Source organism: Eublepharis macularius, chromosome 12 (assembly GCF_028583425.1).
Source record: "Eublepharis macularius isolate TG4126 chromosome 12, MPM_Emac_v1.0, whole genome shotgun sequence".
In the NCBI taxonomy this organism is placed as follows: domain Eukaryota; kingdom Metazoa; phylum Chordata; class Lepidosauria; order Squamata; family Eublepharidae; genus Eublepharis; species Eublepharis macularius.
This window is the reverse complement of record NC_072801.1, coordinates 73,589,818-73,608,559: the sequence shown is the minus strand read 5'-3', so window position 1 is coordinate 73,608,559 and position 18,742 is coordinate 73,589,818. Positions and strand designations below refer to the sequence as shown.

At 41.7% G+C, this 18,742-nt stretch overlaps 1 protein-coding gene and 2 gene segments (V, D, J or C); all 3 read right to left on the bottom strand.

Annotated features, from left to right (window-relative positions):
- Window positions 1-5,204: 5,204 nt before the first annotated feature.
- On the bottom strand, window positions 5,205-8,505 carry LOC129339899 (immunoglobulin heavy variable 1-3-like). The segment is given in 2 exon segments: window positions 5,205-5,542; window positions 8,436-8,505. Coding segments are annotated over 2 exon segments (408 nt in total).
- Window positions 8,506-10,073: 1,568 nt separating this feature from the next.
- On the bottom strand, window positions 10,074-10,615 carry LOC129339898 (Ig heavy chain V region-like). The segment is given in 2 exon segments: window positions 10,074-10,390; window positions 10,520-10,615. Coding segments are annotated over 2 exon segments (363 nt in total).
- Window positions 10,616-14,423: 3,808 nt separating this feature from the next.
- LOC129339897 (olfactory receptor 6X1-like) lies at window positions 14,424-15,407 on the bottom strand. Its single transcript, XM_054994470.1, has one exon. It carries the CDS (start codon window positions 15,405-15,407, stop codon window positions 14,424-14,426), a length of 984 nt encoding a protein of 327 aa, XP_054850445.1.
- Between the last annotated feature and the right edge of the window lie 3,335 nt (window positions 15,408-18,742).

Sequence of the window (18,742 nt, the reverse complement as noted above, 5' to 3'; positions counted from 1 at the left end):
TACAGGTCAGCTGTAGAGTCTCTCCTGGTCTCTTGAGGCCACCCCCGGACTCTACGAGAGTCTGTGAAGAAACACCTGCATAGTGGGGAAGAGTAAATACATTAAAAAAACTGCATCTGGGAAAGTGGCACCACAAAATTCCTGGTGCCTCCTACATCAGAGGGAAATGGGAGCCTTTCTTACATGCAGGGAAGATGATCAGAAAACTTATCCAGAGCCTCAGTTCCATGATGCTGAGCTGTGACATCAGAACCTGAAGGAAGACTGATGTCTTTCAATGACCGTGACTTCTGTTTCTCTAACTTTGCTTTAAAGAAGTCCATGCCAGAAAGTCATTTGCATGACGCCATGGGTGTGCTGCTAATATAAGACCATCAGACCTCAAACTAAACATTGTATGTTTTCTACATCTTACAAAAGGAGATAGTGCGGTCTCTTCATCGCTTCCTGTGTTTCCCTTGTCCTTTGGGAGGCCAGCAAATAATTTTGAAATGTGCTACTGCCTGGTTCTAGCATGTAGTACACCTGGAAAGAGGGCAGTGTATTGATTTGTGATCTCATTATAGGCGTCTGTTGTAGGAGTATCAACAATTTGAATGAAAGCAGAATCTTCTGATATGGCTCTTGAAATGTTCTGGTGGCATCAGACGTATTTGTAGCTACGGACATCATTATTATGCCTATGAAGCTTTGTCTTCTTTAAGTCCTGTATTAAATGTTGTACGTGGCAGAATATATAATGGTGGGGACTGAAGTCACGGACTGCCAGAAGAAGAGTGCAACACCTTTCTCAAGGAGGCTATTTTTCTATCCTTAATGCAGCATGAAAGACATATGCAGGATGTGGGAAATATTCTCCAGTGGTTATCTACACGCTGGGGAAAAAATCACTTGATAAAGCTCCAGAATGAATTATCCATGGATTAGAAGTCCAATGTTAACTATGAGCCAAGCTGGAAGTGATGAATTACACTTGAATGGCAAGTGAACAGACTCACGTGTATTCCTCCCTGTTCACTTGCGCTCCACTCCATCAGTATGTGATCGAGGGGAGCACAAACGGAGTGCAAGTGAACAGGGAGGAATACATGTGAGTCTGTTCACTCGCCATTCAAGTGTAATTCATCACTTCTAGCTTGGCCCTATATATATGAAATTGCTTTGCAATATGAGTATTTTAAAACAAGACTGATCAGAGAGCCAGGAACTATGCCCTTGATTGCAAAACTGATATTTTCTTTTGCCATATAATATATGAAGGAAATATAGACCAATGAAGGTTCACGTGCTTTGAATGTAGTAAGTCTCAGGGCCGAGCTACACATGACGAATGACACTTGAACAGCAAGTGTATTTCTCCCTGTTCGCTTGCCCTCCAATCAATCCACTTGCCGTTCAAGTGTCATTCGTCATGTGTAGCTTGGCCCCCAGTCTTCATCCAGCTGAAAGGATGAGGACTGAGTAAGACCTCCACTGAAAGCCATGCGTGTACCTCTTAGGGCCAAGCTACACATGACGAATGACACTTGAACGGCAAGTGGATTGAGTGGAGGGCAAGTGAACAGGGAGAAATACACTTGCCGTTCAAGTGTCATTCGTCATGTGTAGCTTGGCCCTTAGAGTGGATGTCCTTATGCATAGCTGATTCATAGCCCCATAAGGCAGTTTCATATGGAGGACTCCGAGTCAGGTTGCCTTTAAATGGGTAGTATCTCAGTAACTTTTTGGGGGAGTGAAGAAGTCTTTGAAGAAGAATGTATGAACACAGAATCAAAGGATCCATTTTAGGGTTAAGTTCTTTATGCATTAAAGCCGTTTCTCTATTGAGGACAGACTTCCAAGACACCTGATTCCTGTAGTCAAAACAGGTTTTGATTTCTACTTTCCTATTTGTGGTTTGAATGGGAAATGTATTTTGCCCAGCTGCCAGTACTGTGGAACATGAGCTCCACCACCAGGGCATTCGTTCCTGGATTCACAGCAGATGTTTTCTGGAGTGCAGGCCAGGGTTAAGATCATCTGGCTAGAGCAACATTTGTGGAACAGAAAGGATAAATGGAGGGACGGATGGCAATGGCAACATTATGTTGAATTGATAGGCTCTGAAATTGTAGTGTTTATAGCTGAGAAAGAGAAGATAATATTAGTATGGAAAACAGTACACTGTGGAATGCCCAAAGGTCTAATGGTGCTGAATGTGTTTAAAGGGAGGCTTGAAGACTGCCACCCCAGTATAGCTGGGGGTGAACATAAGCTGTGACATGAAACAACCACAGATGAACTTTTTGAATTCATGGGTCTTCTTTGTACAACCTGTTTGTCTCTCTTTCCCAACAGTTTAATCTTCAATGTGAAATCCCCAGAGATTTCCCCCTTGTGGCCATGCTGTGGGTTTTTGTTCAAGTTCTGATTCACTTTTCCTCACTGTGACTCTCTTGTGCAGTAATACATGGCTGTGTCCTCAGCTTTCAGGCTTGTCATATCCAGATAAATCAGTCTTTTGGAGCCATCCGTGGAAGTTGTGAATCTGCCTTTAACAGTATTTGCATAGTATTTGGTACCTCCATTAATTGCTGAGAGCCACTCCAACCCCTTTCCAGGAGCCTGACGGACCCACTGCATCCAGTAACTGTCTATGCTGAACCCTGATGTTGTACATGTGAGTTGTAGGGAATTTCCAGGCCTCTTCACACCCCCTCCAGATTCCACCAGAGTAACATCGGACTGGATACTTAGAACGAGAGAGAAATTACAAACCAAACCCTCATTGCTTAACTTCCTACAAACTTCATTGCCTCGCAGTCAGGAAGGAGAAATACCTTTGAAAGCAGAGAAAGTGAGCATTAAATGGATCCAAAGAATGATGTCTGTTGGATGGCTTAGAGGGAAGGACTTGGCAGAAAACGATCAGTTCTGCTTAGAGGCAGGGAGCTGCAAGCATCCATTGTGAAACTGACTGGTGTCCAAAGCAAGATCAGGGGGTTTAAAGGATGGACTCTCCACTTATTTGCATATTCTCCTCTATATAGGAAAACACCTTTCTGTGATCAATGCAATAAGCTCTAAAACCCAACTGACCCCAGAGCAGTGCCCAACAAGCAAATATTTCTGTTGAGCCTTTTTTTAACCAGAACAGCAGTCACTTCATAGTTTCTTGAACAGTTCAAACAGGCCGCAGACAATAACTGGTGGTAAATTCAGGGCACAGTTGTGATTTGCTTGAAGACTTTGTATTCACTGGCACTAAATTGTGAGTGTGTGAGAGGGAGGGTGCTGAAGAATTCTGAGCAAATACATGGATAAGTGAGCTGTTTTGTGATTTGGAAGGAAGACACTGGGTGGAAATACACATTACTAAGTACCTAGGGATGTTCAAGTGAATGTCATTTCACGTACCCCCTTCTAACTTTCCATGCACTCGTTCACACAGTCACACTTCAGTTTGCTTCATGTAAATACATTTTTGTGTTCAATAGCAGTCTCATCTGCTAAAAGTATCCCAGTTTCTCTCACCTCCTACATCCATTCATTGAAATGCCGATCTTGCCATTTTCTCATGCCTTAAAGAAATACAAATTGGCAAGTCAAAGGAGCCAACTACTTGTTCTCTCAGTGAAGGACTCACTGGCAGATGCAATCACACGAAGATAATGCACGTGAATTGAGAACCACAGATAAAATCCTGCACTTGAGCATCCCCAGGTAATCCACAAAGTGTATTTCCACTCAGAGATCCTGGCATGGTCTCTATTCCATTGTAGTAGGCCTCAGATTCCCAAGTGGCCCCAAGGATTCCCTGTTCATTTTCAGAATGCTTAGTAATTATTATGGGGTGGTGGAGCATGCCCTCAAGTCATAGCTGACTTATGGCAGGGTTTTCATGGCAAGAGACTAACAGAATTGGTTTGCCATTGCTTGCTTCTCCAACCCTGGTTTTCATTGGAGGTCTCCCATCCAATTACTAACCAAGGTCGACCCTGTCAGTCAGTCAGTCAGTCAGTCAAGCAGTCAAGCAGTCAGTCATTTATTATTGAAGTAAAAGCCAGTCAAACAAAACAAATCTGAGATAAAAGATAAGTTATCACATCAGGGAATAGCAATAAGATCAGAACATTGAGGAAGATTAATAAAATAAAAACAAAAAAGATTAAAAAGATTAAAAAATTGCAAAAGCAATTATTCCACGTTTTCAGCTAAGAGGAGTCTGTGTTTCCTAATGGCTAAAGAACAAAATCTGGCCATGGTATAAGTTCCTGAACTCTAAGGGCCAAGCTACACATGACGAATGACACTTGAACGGCAAGTGGATTGAGTGGAGGGCAAGTGAACAGGGAGAAATACACTTGCTGTTCAAGTGTCATTTGTCATGTGTAGCTTGGCCCTGAGTGGGTCGACCCTGTTTAGCTTCCAAGACCTGATGAGAGCAGGCTCACCTGGGCTATCCAGGTCAGGGCTAGTAATTATTATAGTCTTTCCCCAAATTGCTTGAATAAGAGTTTAGACATTCTGAGATCATGATTTCTGTAGCTGGCTTTTGTTTTAAATAAGGAGTTTTCAGATGGATGAGCCAAATCCTACCTCGACCCCAGGACATTTTTCTGAATGCTCAGCTCAGTAATGATTTTAGCCAAGACCAGTTTTACTTTACTCTTCCTTCATAGCTGTAGAGGCAGATTTGTAAGTGAGCAAAGATAACATGTACTTCTATCACAGCAAATCGCACTGAGCAAAGAGGTTGATATGGAAGCCAGAACAAGAGGAAACAGGGTGTACTGCTGACAGTGCTAGATTATGGACCTAAGATGAATCGGCCATGAAATTCATTGGGTGACCTTGTGCATCAGTTGTTCTTCTGAACCTAATCTCTACTACACAGCGTTGCTATGCAGATAAAATGGAACCAAGATGGTTGGATGAATGGTGGGATAATGCTACAGAACCTGCAGTTCTGTTGGTTGGTAGATATTGGATCCAGGTATTACACAACAGTGGTAGTACTGGATCCCCATGAGGTTCCAGGAGAGAACCAATAGGATGTTATTTAACATAGCAAATATAGCTCCCCACTCACAATGGCATATTTCTGGAGACTGTGTTACAGAAATATGTTTTAATTTTCTAATATTATGAACGATGTATGTCTCATTTCCAGGTGTCTGGTTTCCATGGCAGAAGTTCCTCTTCTCTGGTTGGGAGGGTTTATGTTAGTCTTTACATGAGGTTTTCCACACTGTGTCTCTTGCACAGTAATATACAGCCGTGTCTTCAGCTTTCAGGTTGGCCAGCTGCAGGGATGTGGTGCTGATGGAGGTGTCCACGGTGATGGTGACTCGACCTTCCAGAACTTGCGCATAGCGTGTCTCAAAGTTGTCTGTCCTAATACGTCCAACCCACTCCAGTCCTTTCCCTGGTGCCTGCCTGATCCAGAACATTGCATAGCTGGTAAATGTATATCCAAATGCCTTACAGGTGAGCCTCACTGATTCTCCAGGCCTTTTAAGTTCAGGACTGGACTGGTCAAATCTAATTTGGGATTGGACACCTGCAGATTTTTAAAAAAGAACAAATTAGGGGTGTTTTTTGCTACCCCACTTTATTTCATCATACATTTTTGATTGTTCATTCCTATGCTTCCCCCCCCCCCTGTATTTATTGTTAATCTGTCTTACCTGCTAATGTGGCTGCACAGAGGAGAAGACATGACCAAAGAGACATGGCTTCCATTGGCTGAGATGAAAGGACACTGGGATCCCAACAGGGGAACATATGCTTTAAAGGTCTTAGAAGAGGAAATGTGCATTCTGAATTTGCATATGGATAGTGCAGTACCTTTAAAAAGACAGACTCTGATCCAGAAGGATAGCAATCCAATATTTAAGGAAATACAAATACTCTGAATGCATATAAAATATTAGATTTAAAATAAGAAATATTAGAATTATGTAGATTTAACTAGTTGGAGAGAAGTGTTTTGAGCACTTTAAATGATTTTAAAGTAATGTCTACTCCAAAGGGTACTTTATCCTGAGGATTTCTCAAAACTTGGTGTATGTTATAGAATGGAGCTATGTGCTTAAAAAAAATAAAAGGAGGAGGACAGGATTCCTGTATGTTAGACAAGGGGTGCAAGTTGTCACTCCATAATGTATCAAGGATTGCAAAAACTACAGCTGCTATCAATGTTCTCTTCCAAGTTGTAGTGAATGGTACAAGCACCTGTACAACTAGTCACTGGATTTATTCATTTATTTAAGTTGCACAATTCATAATAATACAGAATTCAGATCATGGTTGTCATGGAAGCACCTCATTAAGAGCAGTACCCTTGTCTTTGCTTTAAGGAGAGCTTTTTGTTGTTGTTGCAGGGGGTGATATATTAGAAATGGGTAAGAAATTATTACATGGCACTGCCAGATAAAGATTCTTCACTTCAGGAAGTGATGTCATCATACCCCCCAGGACCACACATGCCGTGCATGTTCCTGGGGTGCCTGTCGGTGGATAGCGGCCTCCAAGGGGGCTTCCAACCTCCTGCTTATCATTGGCAGATCGGCAGGTAAGGGTGCAAACCCCTGGGAGTTTGTCCACCACCTGCAGGCACCTGGGAACTCTAACTGTAAGCCATTGATATCATATTCTGCATATGACCTCTAAGAAAGCTTACAGACAGAAATTATTAGCAGTGTCCAAAAGCAAACTTTTAATATAATGTAACCTGAATGAAGTAAGTACAATGGTAGCATGGCTAGAACACTCTCTACCTTTTCTTATTGAATTGTTTATTTCTTGTTCCCCTGAGGTGGAGGAGTTATTTATTGTTATTGTTATCATATTTCTAATCAGCTCTCCCCGCAAACGGGCTCAGAGCAGAATACAACATATATAAAATACATAAACATATTACTTTCAAACCAAATAAAAACAGCAATAAATATGTACTACAATTTTTAAAAGACAGCAGTACACATACTGCACAACCTAATTCATGGGGCCAGATGGCCAACTATTAGATGTTAGCAGAACAGTGGGTAAACCCCTCCCATGGCAGGAGGCCGGGTAAGAGAGCAGTGAGAAGAGCTAGGGGAAAGAAAAGGCCCAGTATCCTCACTCTTTCCCTTTCATTTGATGTAGCAGAAAGGTTAAAAAAATGGGTAGCAATGGGTCCCCTAAAGGAGAGAGACTGAGGGCCAAGCTACAAGTGACGATTGATACTTGAATGGCAAGTGTATTTCTCCCTGTTCACTTGCCCTCCACTCAATCCACTTGCCGTTCAAGTGTCATTCGTCACTTGTAGCTTGGCCCACACTCTGAAGTTGTCCTCAAAACTGGAACCAGCACTGCCCATACAGTTCTCAATCTCCACGTGGGGCCTGGTCTTCCCCAGGAATTACAACTGATCTTCTGATGACAGTGATCAGTTTCCCTGAAAAAAACAGCATATTTGTAGGATGGATACATCCCAGCTGAGTTCCCTCCCCTTCCCAAACTCCTCCTTCCCTAGGCTCTGCCCCAAAATCTCCAGGAATTTCCCAAACGAACAACAACAACAACAACATTCAATTTATATACCACCCTTCAGGATAACTTAATGCCCACTCAGAGTGGTTTACAAAGTATGCCATTATTATCCCCACAACAAGACACCCTATGAGGTGGGTGGGGATGAGGGAGCTCCAGAGAGCCATGACTAGCCCAAGGTCACCCAGCTGGCTTCAAGTGGAGGGGTGGGGAATCAAACCCAGCTCTCCAGATTAGAATCCCACGCTCTTAACCACTACACCAAACTGGCTCCCCTGGTTGCTAGCACTAGCAACCTTAGTTGCCCACAAGTGAAGCAAAAGCACACCTCCCTGAAAAAAACAAACCCTGCAAAGTATAAATTTCTGAATAAAGTGTAAACTGGTGAGATAGAAATATGTTAAATAAAATTGAACAGGTTGTGCAGTTTCATCCAGAATCAGCTAAACAACATCTCTGCCTTTTAACAGTACACTAGCAACAATACCCATTGTGTGAAAAAATACAGTGGGCTCTGATTCAGTGGCCCCCTCCCAGTGGCAAGAGGGCACTTTGCAGTGGACTGGAGACCAGAGCGGGAAGGCACTGAGGGGGGGTGCAGGGATGAGTGCTTAGGCCGTCAATTTGGTTGGCCCCCTCCTGGCAGCAAGCGGGCACTTCACAGTGGTCTCGAGGCCAGAGTTATGGGCAAAGGGCCTGCATGAGGATAAAAAGTGAGTCGTCAACAATACAGCTTGCCTTTTATATAGTAGGATTAGACTTGCCTGGATATATTTGCTCAGAAGAATCTCTCCATTTATCAACTGCATCATTTAATGTAATGTCTGGAGTTGCTGCAATGAAATACGTGCAAAGGCCTTAAAAAGGCTTGTCTGGGGTGGCTGGGGGATCCCCTGCCATCAGCAGGCACTCCTCACCAGCTGGATGGTGGGAAGAAAATGCTGGGAAAACGGTACGGTACCGGGCAGCATCTTGATGCACTGGCATGACTCGATTTGTGCCAGGAAGTGATGTCAGCATGTTGCTAGGAACACATTCGCATTTGAACGCACTAGCATTTGCATTAAATCATAGAGATGTGCCCAAATGCTAAAATATCCCCTGGGGCACACTGATATCAGTGCTGGATGTACAGAGAGTGATGTCACTGCATCACCAGCATTGCCATTACATCACCAGCATGGCCTCTTCACACTGGCTTAGCCTCCTATCTGTAAATATGGGGAGGGGGGATCACAGAGCACAGAGCTGGGGGAATCTTCAAATTTGAGGGAGTGGCTTAGAAGAGGGCAGGAGAACAGTTAAGGTTAAGTTGTCCATTCACTGAAGTCATCTTCACTGAAAAAAGCTCCAGACAGCTGGTTCCTGTAGTAAAGCGAGGTTTACTACTGCTGCACCATAGTGGTTAAGCGGTTGGGCTTCTAATGAGCACTCTGTTGGTCTGAGGGCCAAGCTACACATGACGAATGACACTTGAATGGCAAGTGGATTGAGTGGAGGGCAAGTGAACAGGGAGAAATACACTTGCCATTCAAGTGTCATTCGTCATGTGTAGCTTGGCCCTCAGGGCCAAGCTACAAGTGACGAATGACACTTGAATGGCAAGTGGATTGAGGGCCAAGCTACACATGACGAATGACACTTGAACGGCAAGTGGATTGAGTGGAGGGCAAGTGAACAGGGAGAAATACACTTGCCATTCAAGTGTCATTCGTCATGTGTAGCTTGGCCCTCAGGGCCAAGCTACAAGTGACGAATGACACTTGAATGGCAAGTGGATTGAGGGCCAAGCTACACATGACGAATGACACTTGAACGGCAAGTGGATTGAGTGGAGGGCAAGTGAACAGGGAGAAATACACTTGCCATTCAAGTGTCATTCGTCATGTGTAGCTTGGCCCTCAGGGCCAAGCTACAAGTGACGAATGACACTTGAATGGCAAGTGGATTGAGGGCCAAGCTACACATGACGAATGACACTTGAACGGCAAGTGGATTGAGTGGAGGGCAAGTGAACAGGGAGAAATACACTTGCCATTCAAGTGTCATTCGTCATGTGTAGCTTGGCCCTCAGGGCCAAGCTACAAGTGACGAATGACACTTGAATGGCAAGTGGATTGAGGGCCAAGCTACACATGACGAATGACACTTGAACGGCAAGTGGATTGAGTGGAGGGCAAGTGAACAGGGAGAAATACACTTGCCGTTCAAGTGTCATTCGTCACTTGTAGCTTGGCCCTAAATCCCACTACTGCCAGGAGCTCAGCCAGTGGCCTTGGGTAAGCCACTCTGATCAGTCCAAGAGTTCACCAGCTGTATCGTGAGAATAATAACAAGACTTCCTTTATTCACAACTCTATGTGGGGAACTAATCTTTCTAGAAGAACAGTATAGAAGCACAGTTATTATTATTATTTCCCTTTCTCCTTTATCATATTTGTGGTTTCCTATCAGGGTTCTGTTTCCTCAATTGCTGATGTAATGGAACATGAGCGCCATCAGCAGCAAATTCCTTCCCAACCATTAATAGCAGAAGGTATTTGACGTGCAGCAGGCTAAGTTCTCATCACTGTGTCTCTCGCACAGTAATACACAGCCGTGTCTTCTGGCTTGAGGTTGTTCATTTGTAGGTAGAAGTTGGAGCTGTCCTTGGAGGCTGTGAATCGCCCTCGAATGGTTGGAGAATAGCTGTTGCTAGATGATGAATAATAATAAAGCAGCCATTCTAGTCCTTTCCCAGGAGACTGCCGGATCCAGTGCATATAAGCACTGCTGAGATCAAATCCACTGGTGGAACATGTCAGTCTGGTGGACTCTCCAGGCCGTTTCAGTTCTGAGCCCGACTGTGTGAGAACAACTTCTGAAGTGGCCCCTGCAGAGAGAAGACAGGCATGGTTGAACATTGTGATTTTCAGACAAAATGATTTTACCGAAGGATGTGATATTTACTCCCCACAAAACATCATAATTTGTTGTCAAAACTTTAAAAACAGTGACTTACAAGAGAACCAATTCATCACTGTGAGGAAACTAATCAGCCATAACATTTTGACCAGTGCCACAGAAGCCTAAACGTCCTGTTGTAACGGTGGGTGCAGGCTCAGGAAATGATTCTAGGTAGTGACCTCAACTTTTAAAGCATAAATGAGAGGCTTTGGTTTGCATATTCTGGGGAGAGCTGGAGACAGTCAAAATAAAAGGGGTGGAGAGAATTGAATCCCTACTTAAGGCAGAGTTTGGGTTGTGGGGTAGAAGTGTTTATTCCTCTCTGGTGATCCTCTGCCAGGCTCCTAAATTATGGAACAAAATCACCTTAGAGAAATATTTTGATATGGCATTCCCACATAAGGTCATAATGTCTAATAAGGTCAGCAAGCTCTTCCTGTCGGCATTACAATATCTGGACTTTTATCCCAAGACCAGGACACACTTTAGTTTATACTCTCAAGGTGTTGTGTGGGCCAGTTACCTACTTTACTTGACTCCCAACTGCTCTACATTCTTTTTCTTTAGTTTTTAAAATATTATTACTAGTAACAAAATGATGCGGAACTCTATGGATTCTCTATTGTATGCAGAACCTGCTATAATCTTTGTAGGTGATATTATTTTGGGACCAAGGCGCTACAGACTTTGGTACTAAAGGATAAGATATAGTTTAAACAAAGTGCGTGACAATTCACTGGGTGGAGTAAAGCAAAAGGCAGTCTTATTACTATATTTGGCTTGCTGGTAAAAATCAGGGAGGAGCTAAAATCAAGGTTGGAGGCCTGGGTCAAGAGCTTATATCACAGCCTCTCCAGAAATTCAAACGCTGTCCCTTTAACCTTTACTTTGACTTGAAATCATACATAGGGCTCCATTGAAGCAAGAAAGCTATTGCTATCTTTTCCAGTTGAAGTGTGACAATCTGGGTTCCTCAAAAGACTTTCCTCTAACCATGATTGATTTCCTACTTTCCCTTTCATACCATGTAGTGATGATGGATAAGTAAATCCCACAATGTAGTGGGGTTTATTTTTCATCGCTTAATCCTCTACACTTTCTCTTTCTTTTCCTTTTTCATTTTGTCTTTAAACATAACCTACATGTAGGGGGGAGATGGAGAAACTCTGACAAGGAAGGGGGCTGTCCCCCCCCCCAAAATCCTGAACAAAATGCTTCCATGAAAAGATGAGGTATGGAGAATGAGAGATATGATCTTCTGCAGATGTTCTGGGAGGGAAATCTAGGCTTTGGGGGCAGCAAGAGAGAGTGAATGGATCACTTATTTATTTTATTTTACAAAATTTATACTCCACCTTTCATAAGGGCCATTAAGGTGTTTAAGAAATTACATAATGAAGTCACATTTTTTAAAAAAATCAAAACCAACCAAAAACATCATCAAAACAAATAAAACCAGACCTGAAATACATACAAAAACACATAAAAACAACAATTAAAACATGGGACAGAAAGGAGGAATCGCTGAGGGAATGCCAAACAAAAGTCTTCGTTTAAGAGTTCAGGAGGACCCTTCACAGGGCTTAGGTTGGTTGAATCAGGGAGCAAAGACCACAAATGCATGCTGGTCTTTGAGGACGCAGAAATCAACCGTACCTTTATAGTGACTGGATGATTGTTTCACCATGCAAAATTCTCATCATAAGTGTTTACAATGTTAGTGCTCATTCTTTAAAGCACACCATTAACCTTGTTTATATTAATATGAATTCCAAGCAGTTACACAGTTTGGAATAAGCCAAAAGTTGCTTCTAATATTACAAATCATTTGAATATCAAGTACATATACAGGATTATCAAGACATAAAGAGCCCCATGACGCAGAGTGGTAAGCTGCAGTACTGCAGCCCAAGCTCTACTCACAACCTGAGTTCAATCCTGGCAGAAACCAGGTTCAGGTAGCTGGCTCAAGGGTGACTCAGCCTTCCATCCTTCTGAGGTCAGTAAAATGAATACCCAGTTTCCTGGGGGTAAAGTGTAGACGACTGGGGAAGGCCATGGCAAACCACCCCATAAAAAATCTGCCAAGAAAACATCATGATGCGACATCCCCCCATGGGTCAGTAATGACTTGGTGCTTGCACAGGGGGACTGCCTTTACCTTTTACCAAGGCATTCATTTTTATTTATTCTTTCCATTACATAATCAATGTGCATGTCTCCTCCTTGAAGAAATTACAACTGACAACATTCTTAGACCATATAAGCAGAAAGAGTTCCCTGAGTAGCCATCAAAGGACTTAGGGGCAAACTACAAGTGACGAATGACACTTGAACGGCAAGTGGATTGAGTGGAGGGCAAGTGAACAGGGAGAAATACACTTGCCGTTCAAGTGTCATTCGTCACTTGTAGCTTCGCCCTTAGAAGGGTATAAATCTACAAAGGATTGCACTATATGTTTTGTGGCTGCTCTAATCTGATTGATTTTTTTTACAATCTTTTTTATTTCTAGTATTGAATTTTATCTGCAGTAGTATAGGTTATTCTTTTAATTGCTATTGTTCTCCTTGTTCTTTTGTTTAATATTGAATATGATTTACTTTATAATTATATACGCCCCAAAAGATATTAATCTGCTGTAAGTTCAAAAGTGCCTTCAGCCCCATGCATTCATATATAAAAATGAAAGAATAACTATATTCACATTGCCCATGATTTTATTTCCTTCTATTCAGTCTTGTTCAAATAAAATATAAACAGTTTCGTGTTTTTAATAAAATCATCCTGAGCAAACTTTTCCCTATCTCACATATAAGTAGTGTAATTTTTCAAGGTATATAATAAACCATACCTTGCATTACCTAACCTCCTGGGTGGGCAATGTGTCTTGTTTCTGATGTTATGCTTCTTATAGTGTAGCTGCTGTCAGCAGATTCTTAAAGATATGCATAGATTTGATTTTTTTCCCCTAAATTTTTCCAGGAACAAAATCGCAGGGTCATATGGAATTGTATCTTTACCAAACCTCAGACCAAACCTCAGACCAAACCTCAGATGTGAAGGAAAAAATTTATCCATGTCCGGTATCTCTAACATATTTTTGAATCTGTCATTGTCATTTTGGAAATTGTCTCTGAAGTATAACACCATTTCTAAATCATTTCTAGGGCATGACAATATTTAATGATAACTTTACAATACTGATATGTCATTTCCCCACGTGTCATCTAATATCCCCTTTAATAACTTCCTTTCCCATCTATTTTATACCCTCTAGTACCTAATATTTTATATTGATTTGACTATGTTTAATGATTATTGTATTAGAGACCAAAAACCTGGGAGATTTTTGTTAGCATGCTTAATATTTGCCACTCACTTTGAAAATCACGTGGTCCTTCATGTTAGTTTTCTTCATATAGCGATAACAATAACATTTGATTTATATATCCACCCCTCAATCCTGAATCTTGACAATAGCTGCCATTAGAAAATAGATTCATCCGTAAAGTGGTGCTAGAGGAGAGTTTTGCAGATACCAGATTGCCAAAAAGACAAATAAGTGGATTCTAGATCAAATCAAGCCTGAATTATCCCAAGAAGCTAAAATGACAAAACTGAAGCTATCGTACTTTGGTCACATCATGAGAAGACAAGACTCTTTGGAAAAGACAATAAAGCTGGGAAAGGTTGAAGGCAGTAGGAAAAGAGGACGACCTAAAAGAGATGGCTGGCCTTAATAAAGGAAGTCACGTCCCCTAGTTTGCAAGATCTAAGCAAGTATATTAAGAATAGGACATTTTGGAGGTCTTTCATTGATAGGGTCATCCTAAGTCAGAAGCGACTTGACTGTACATAACTCTCTCTCTCTCTCTCTCTCTCTCTCACACACACACACACACTGTACTGTTCCAGTCTTTTTTCATGTAGATGAAAGAGCTGGCTGAGGACACATGGATCACTTTTTCAAGGGTCTTCCCTTGATTAATTTCATGACAGCAAAATGAGAGATGTGGCCTCTTTTCCCCATTATCTTTGTCACAGCTGTTTTGAAGTCTTTGTTTCGGATTGTGAAGATGAATGGGCTTACAGTGGGCAAAACAACTATTGTCACTAGGTACACAACTTTGTTGATTTGACTGTCTCCTTGGGTAGAAGGTCTTAGATACATAAAGAACATTGCCCCATAAAAGATGCAGACAATGGTAAGATGGGAAGAGCATGTGGAAAATGCCTTGGATCTCCCAGTAACGGATGGGATCTGAATTATGGTGCTTATAATGTATGCATAAGAAGCCACTGTAAAGATAAATGAACCCCACATGATTATGATGCCATAAATGAGACCAATAAGCTCTATCATTGTTGTATCACCACAAGCTAGTTTCAAAACAGGTCCAGCATCACATAAGAAATGGTTGATGACATTGTGTCCACAGAAGGGGAAAGTCCATACAACTACAGTCTGACACAACACAATCAGATGGCCGCCAATCCATGCAAACAATGCAAGGCGGAAGCAGATCTCGTTTGTCATCTTGGTGTTATAGAGAAAAGGTTTGCAAATGGCTACGTACCGGTCAAAAGACATGATGGTGAGGTTGATAAATTGTGTGGCTCCCATGGAGAAGGTAAAGAAACTTTGCACCACGCAACATGTGAAGCAAATCCTATTTTGGTCCAAGAGCACATTGGTCAGCATCTTTGGTACCACTACTGTGGTGCTGCAGAGCTCACCCAGGGAAAAACTGCAGAGGAAGAAATACATGGGCATGTGGAGCTTGGGTTCCATGAAGACAACCGTGATGATTAAACAGTTGCCTGAGACAGAAATGAGGTACATCAGAAGAACAGCAGCAAAAAATTCCATCCTTATGCCGTGAAGTTCAGGAAATCCCAGAAGAACAAACTCAGTGACGAGTGTAACATTGCTGTGCTTCATTTCCTTCTGCCCTTCCTTGGTTCCTTTAAAAAAAACACAACTTTGTAACAAAAGCTCATGTTCAAAAAGTAGAGAGAACTAGTTATAAACAGAGGTGTATGTGGAACGATTGATGTTGTATTTATAAACTGTGGTCTTATGTTACATAATCAAGTCACTTTACAAAATAAATGCATTTCCTTTTCATTCTTATTTGCAGGGGGAAATCCTTGTTAATCTTCTGTGCAGTGTCTGAAGAAGGAAAATCTGACTCTGGATACAGAGGGTCAGATAAACATGATACACATGTTTGAAGAAGGAAGCTCTGGCTCTTGAAATTTTACACCTTGAAATTCTTGTTGTCCTCTTAGGTGCCACTGGACTCTAATCCTGCTGTTCCACTGCAGACCAGAACTGCTACCCCTCTACAACTATGATATACACTGCAGTCCTGAGCAGAGTACCACTTCTTTAAATGTATTGCATTCAATGGGCATATAAAACAGTACACAACTGCTCTCATAGTCATCTTTAAAGAAAGATTCTAGAAAATCAAATATGAGATGGTCATTAAAACTATGTAACATCTGGTAGGGAAAAATCAGTTCCATTAAAGCAAGACAAAGCTGTGTTTTTAAATTTTTCTTTTTTAAAAATGTCCATTTTCCTTTATGAATGAATGAATGCCAGGCTATTTCAACTTTTATGTTGATACAGAACTACTTTGGACTCCATCTGATATATAAAGAAGGGTTGTATGAGATCCAGGCCTGCTCACAATACATGCAATGAAAAAATGACTATTAAAGTATCCAATTCTGTTTTACTTTGCAACACACATTACAGTGAAGAACTCAGCTTGAATTAGATACGAATGAATCCGGAGTCAGTTTTGAAATATATTTACCCATAAATTCCCATACCCAACAAATAAATCAGGAACGGGGACTAAATGTTGCTATTTCACATAGTAGTTTCCTCAGCAAATATTTGACCAGAGGTGGAAAGTGGGGGGAAAAAACAACCTGGTTCTCTTAGAACTCTATTTCCCTCACTTAAAAATTCTAAAATACTTTTCAACGTAAAGTCCATTATTTATTTAGCATGCCATCAATGGTACCATTAGACACCATTGCTGTTAAAGGGAAATTATTATTTCTTCTGTGATTTGTTTCTTAATACTTCAAAGGTTTCCCATAGAGAGCCTTCTAAGAGGTCCCTCCTTGATCTCCCCCACGCCAATTAAAAATAATAATAAATTAAGGATAAAGAAAGTTTTTAAAGATCTTACAAGACTCTTTGCTGATCTCTCTTGTGACAATTAAGGAAACTAATTAAGGTTGAGGAAAGGTATTTATTATACTTCTTTCTTTTAGTAGCAAATATATTGACTGCTTGTATAGAAAAATTGGTTTGTTTCATTTCTATAGATTAAAATCATTTCTGTTTCATTTCTATAGATTAAAATCATTTCTGTTTGGGCTGTAACCGAGGGCTAAACTAAATGTTACATTTCCTATTGGGAGCCATGGTATAATCTGGCAGGCACAACTCAACCAAAAATAAACCTAGGAACTTCAAAAGTGGCCATGAGCTTTGAAATGATGGCGGGAGTTTCAGTTCCTGGAACAAAAGGAATTGGAACATTGTGGCCTAGATATGACCATGCTCTTTGTGATGGAAGCTAGGGTTGCCTGATGCAGGCACGACTCACTGGAATATAAAACTAGGAGCATCAAAATTGGCCAGCAGTTTCAGGATGATCATGGGATCATTCTGGGCAAGGTGAGAGAACAGTGGTGGGGGATAATAAGTGAGCACCCCGAGACATCTAATTAGGAAGACCATTCCAAAAACATTCAGTAGAGCTATAGTTGCCAACCCCCAGGTGGGCCATGGAGATTTCCTGGCATTATAGTTGATCTCCAGATGATAGGGATCAGTCCCCGTAGAGAAAATGGCTGCTTTGGAGGGTGGACTCTATGGCATTAGGTCCTCTCCCTAGGTTTAGGTCCTCTCCCTAAACCCTATCTTACCCAGGCTCTGTAAGCAAGTTGGCAACCCTATCTGAAAGAGCAGGGTAGGATGCTGACAGGATGTGCTTGGATTTGTGCTGCATTCACCAAATCCTCACTTGCCTGTGGGGGAACATTGGGCAGGGAGGCTTAACCCCTGTCAACGTATTTACTGTGCAGGTGAGGTTAATCAAAACTTCTGGTAGTACTGGCTAAGTCTGAAGCAAGGTGGTGGTCAACCAAGTTTAACTAACCCATACTGTGTCTAGTGTATTCATGAGTGGAGGAAGGGGAACAAGAGTACAAGAGACAAGAGTCTAAGGGCCAAGCTACAAGTGACGAATGACACTTGAACAGCAAGTGGATCGAGTGGAGCGCAAGTGAACAGGGGGAAATACACTTGCCGTTCAAGTGTCATTCGTCACTTGTAGCTTCACCCTAAGAGGAATCATTAAGCCTGCAAAGTCCGCAGCGAAATCAACAGCAGCCCATACATGGGCTTTCTCTGGTGGCCCCTGCCCTGAGGAGGTCAGGAGAGCCCCCAGTCTCCTGGCTTTCCAGAAATGCTGCAGAAGTGAATTATTCAAAAAAGCTTTTTACTCAGATAGGAGGGCTGTATTGTAGGGAGGAGATCTCAGATGACCTGCTAATGAGTTAGGAACCATAGACCTCACTGCTATGTAGCACTGGATTCCTGCTAATGCTATGTCTTTGTGAATTTGTTTCTGTTTACCCTATGGCATTGTTTATGGAAATATCCTTGATATTAACTGTACTAATCTCACACTGTATAATCCGCCTTGAGTCTCAGTGGCTGCTTCCACACACTTTGGATAATCCACTTTCAATACTCTTTAGTGAACATTTGAAACTGATTTTCCATGTGTGGAACAAAAAATCCACTTCTAAAGGATTGCAAAAGTGCATTGAAAGTGCATTATTCAACATGTGAGGAAATAGCCAGTGAGAAAGGCAGACTATAAATGACATAAATAAAATAAATTATAAATCACAGAAATATGTATTATGAATGTAATTTTAAATTGTTTTATGTATTGTCGAAGGCTTTCACTGCCGGAGAACGATGGTTGTTGTGGGTTTTCCGGGCTGTATTGCCGTGGTCTTGGCATTGTAGTTCCTGACGTTTCGCCAGCAGCTGTGGCTGGCATCTTCAGAGGTGTAGCACCAAAAGACAGAGATCTCTCAGTGTCACAGTGTGGAAAAGATGTTGGCAGGTCATTTGTATCTACTCAGGAGGGGTGGGGTTGAGCTGAGTCATTTGTATCTATTTGTTTTGCTTAAAGAATGCTTAAAGAATGATTTTTCTTATCTTGCCTTTAT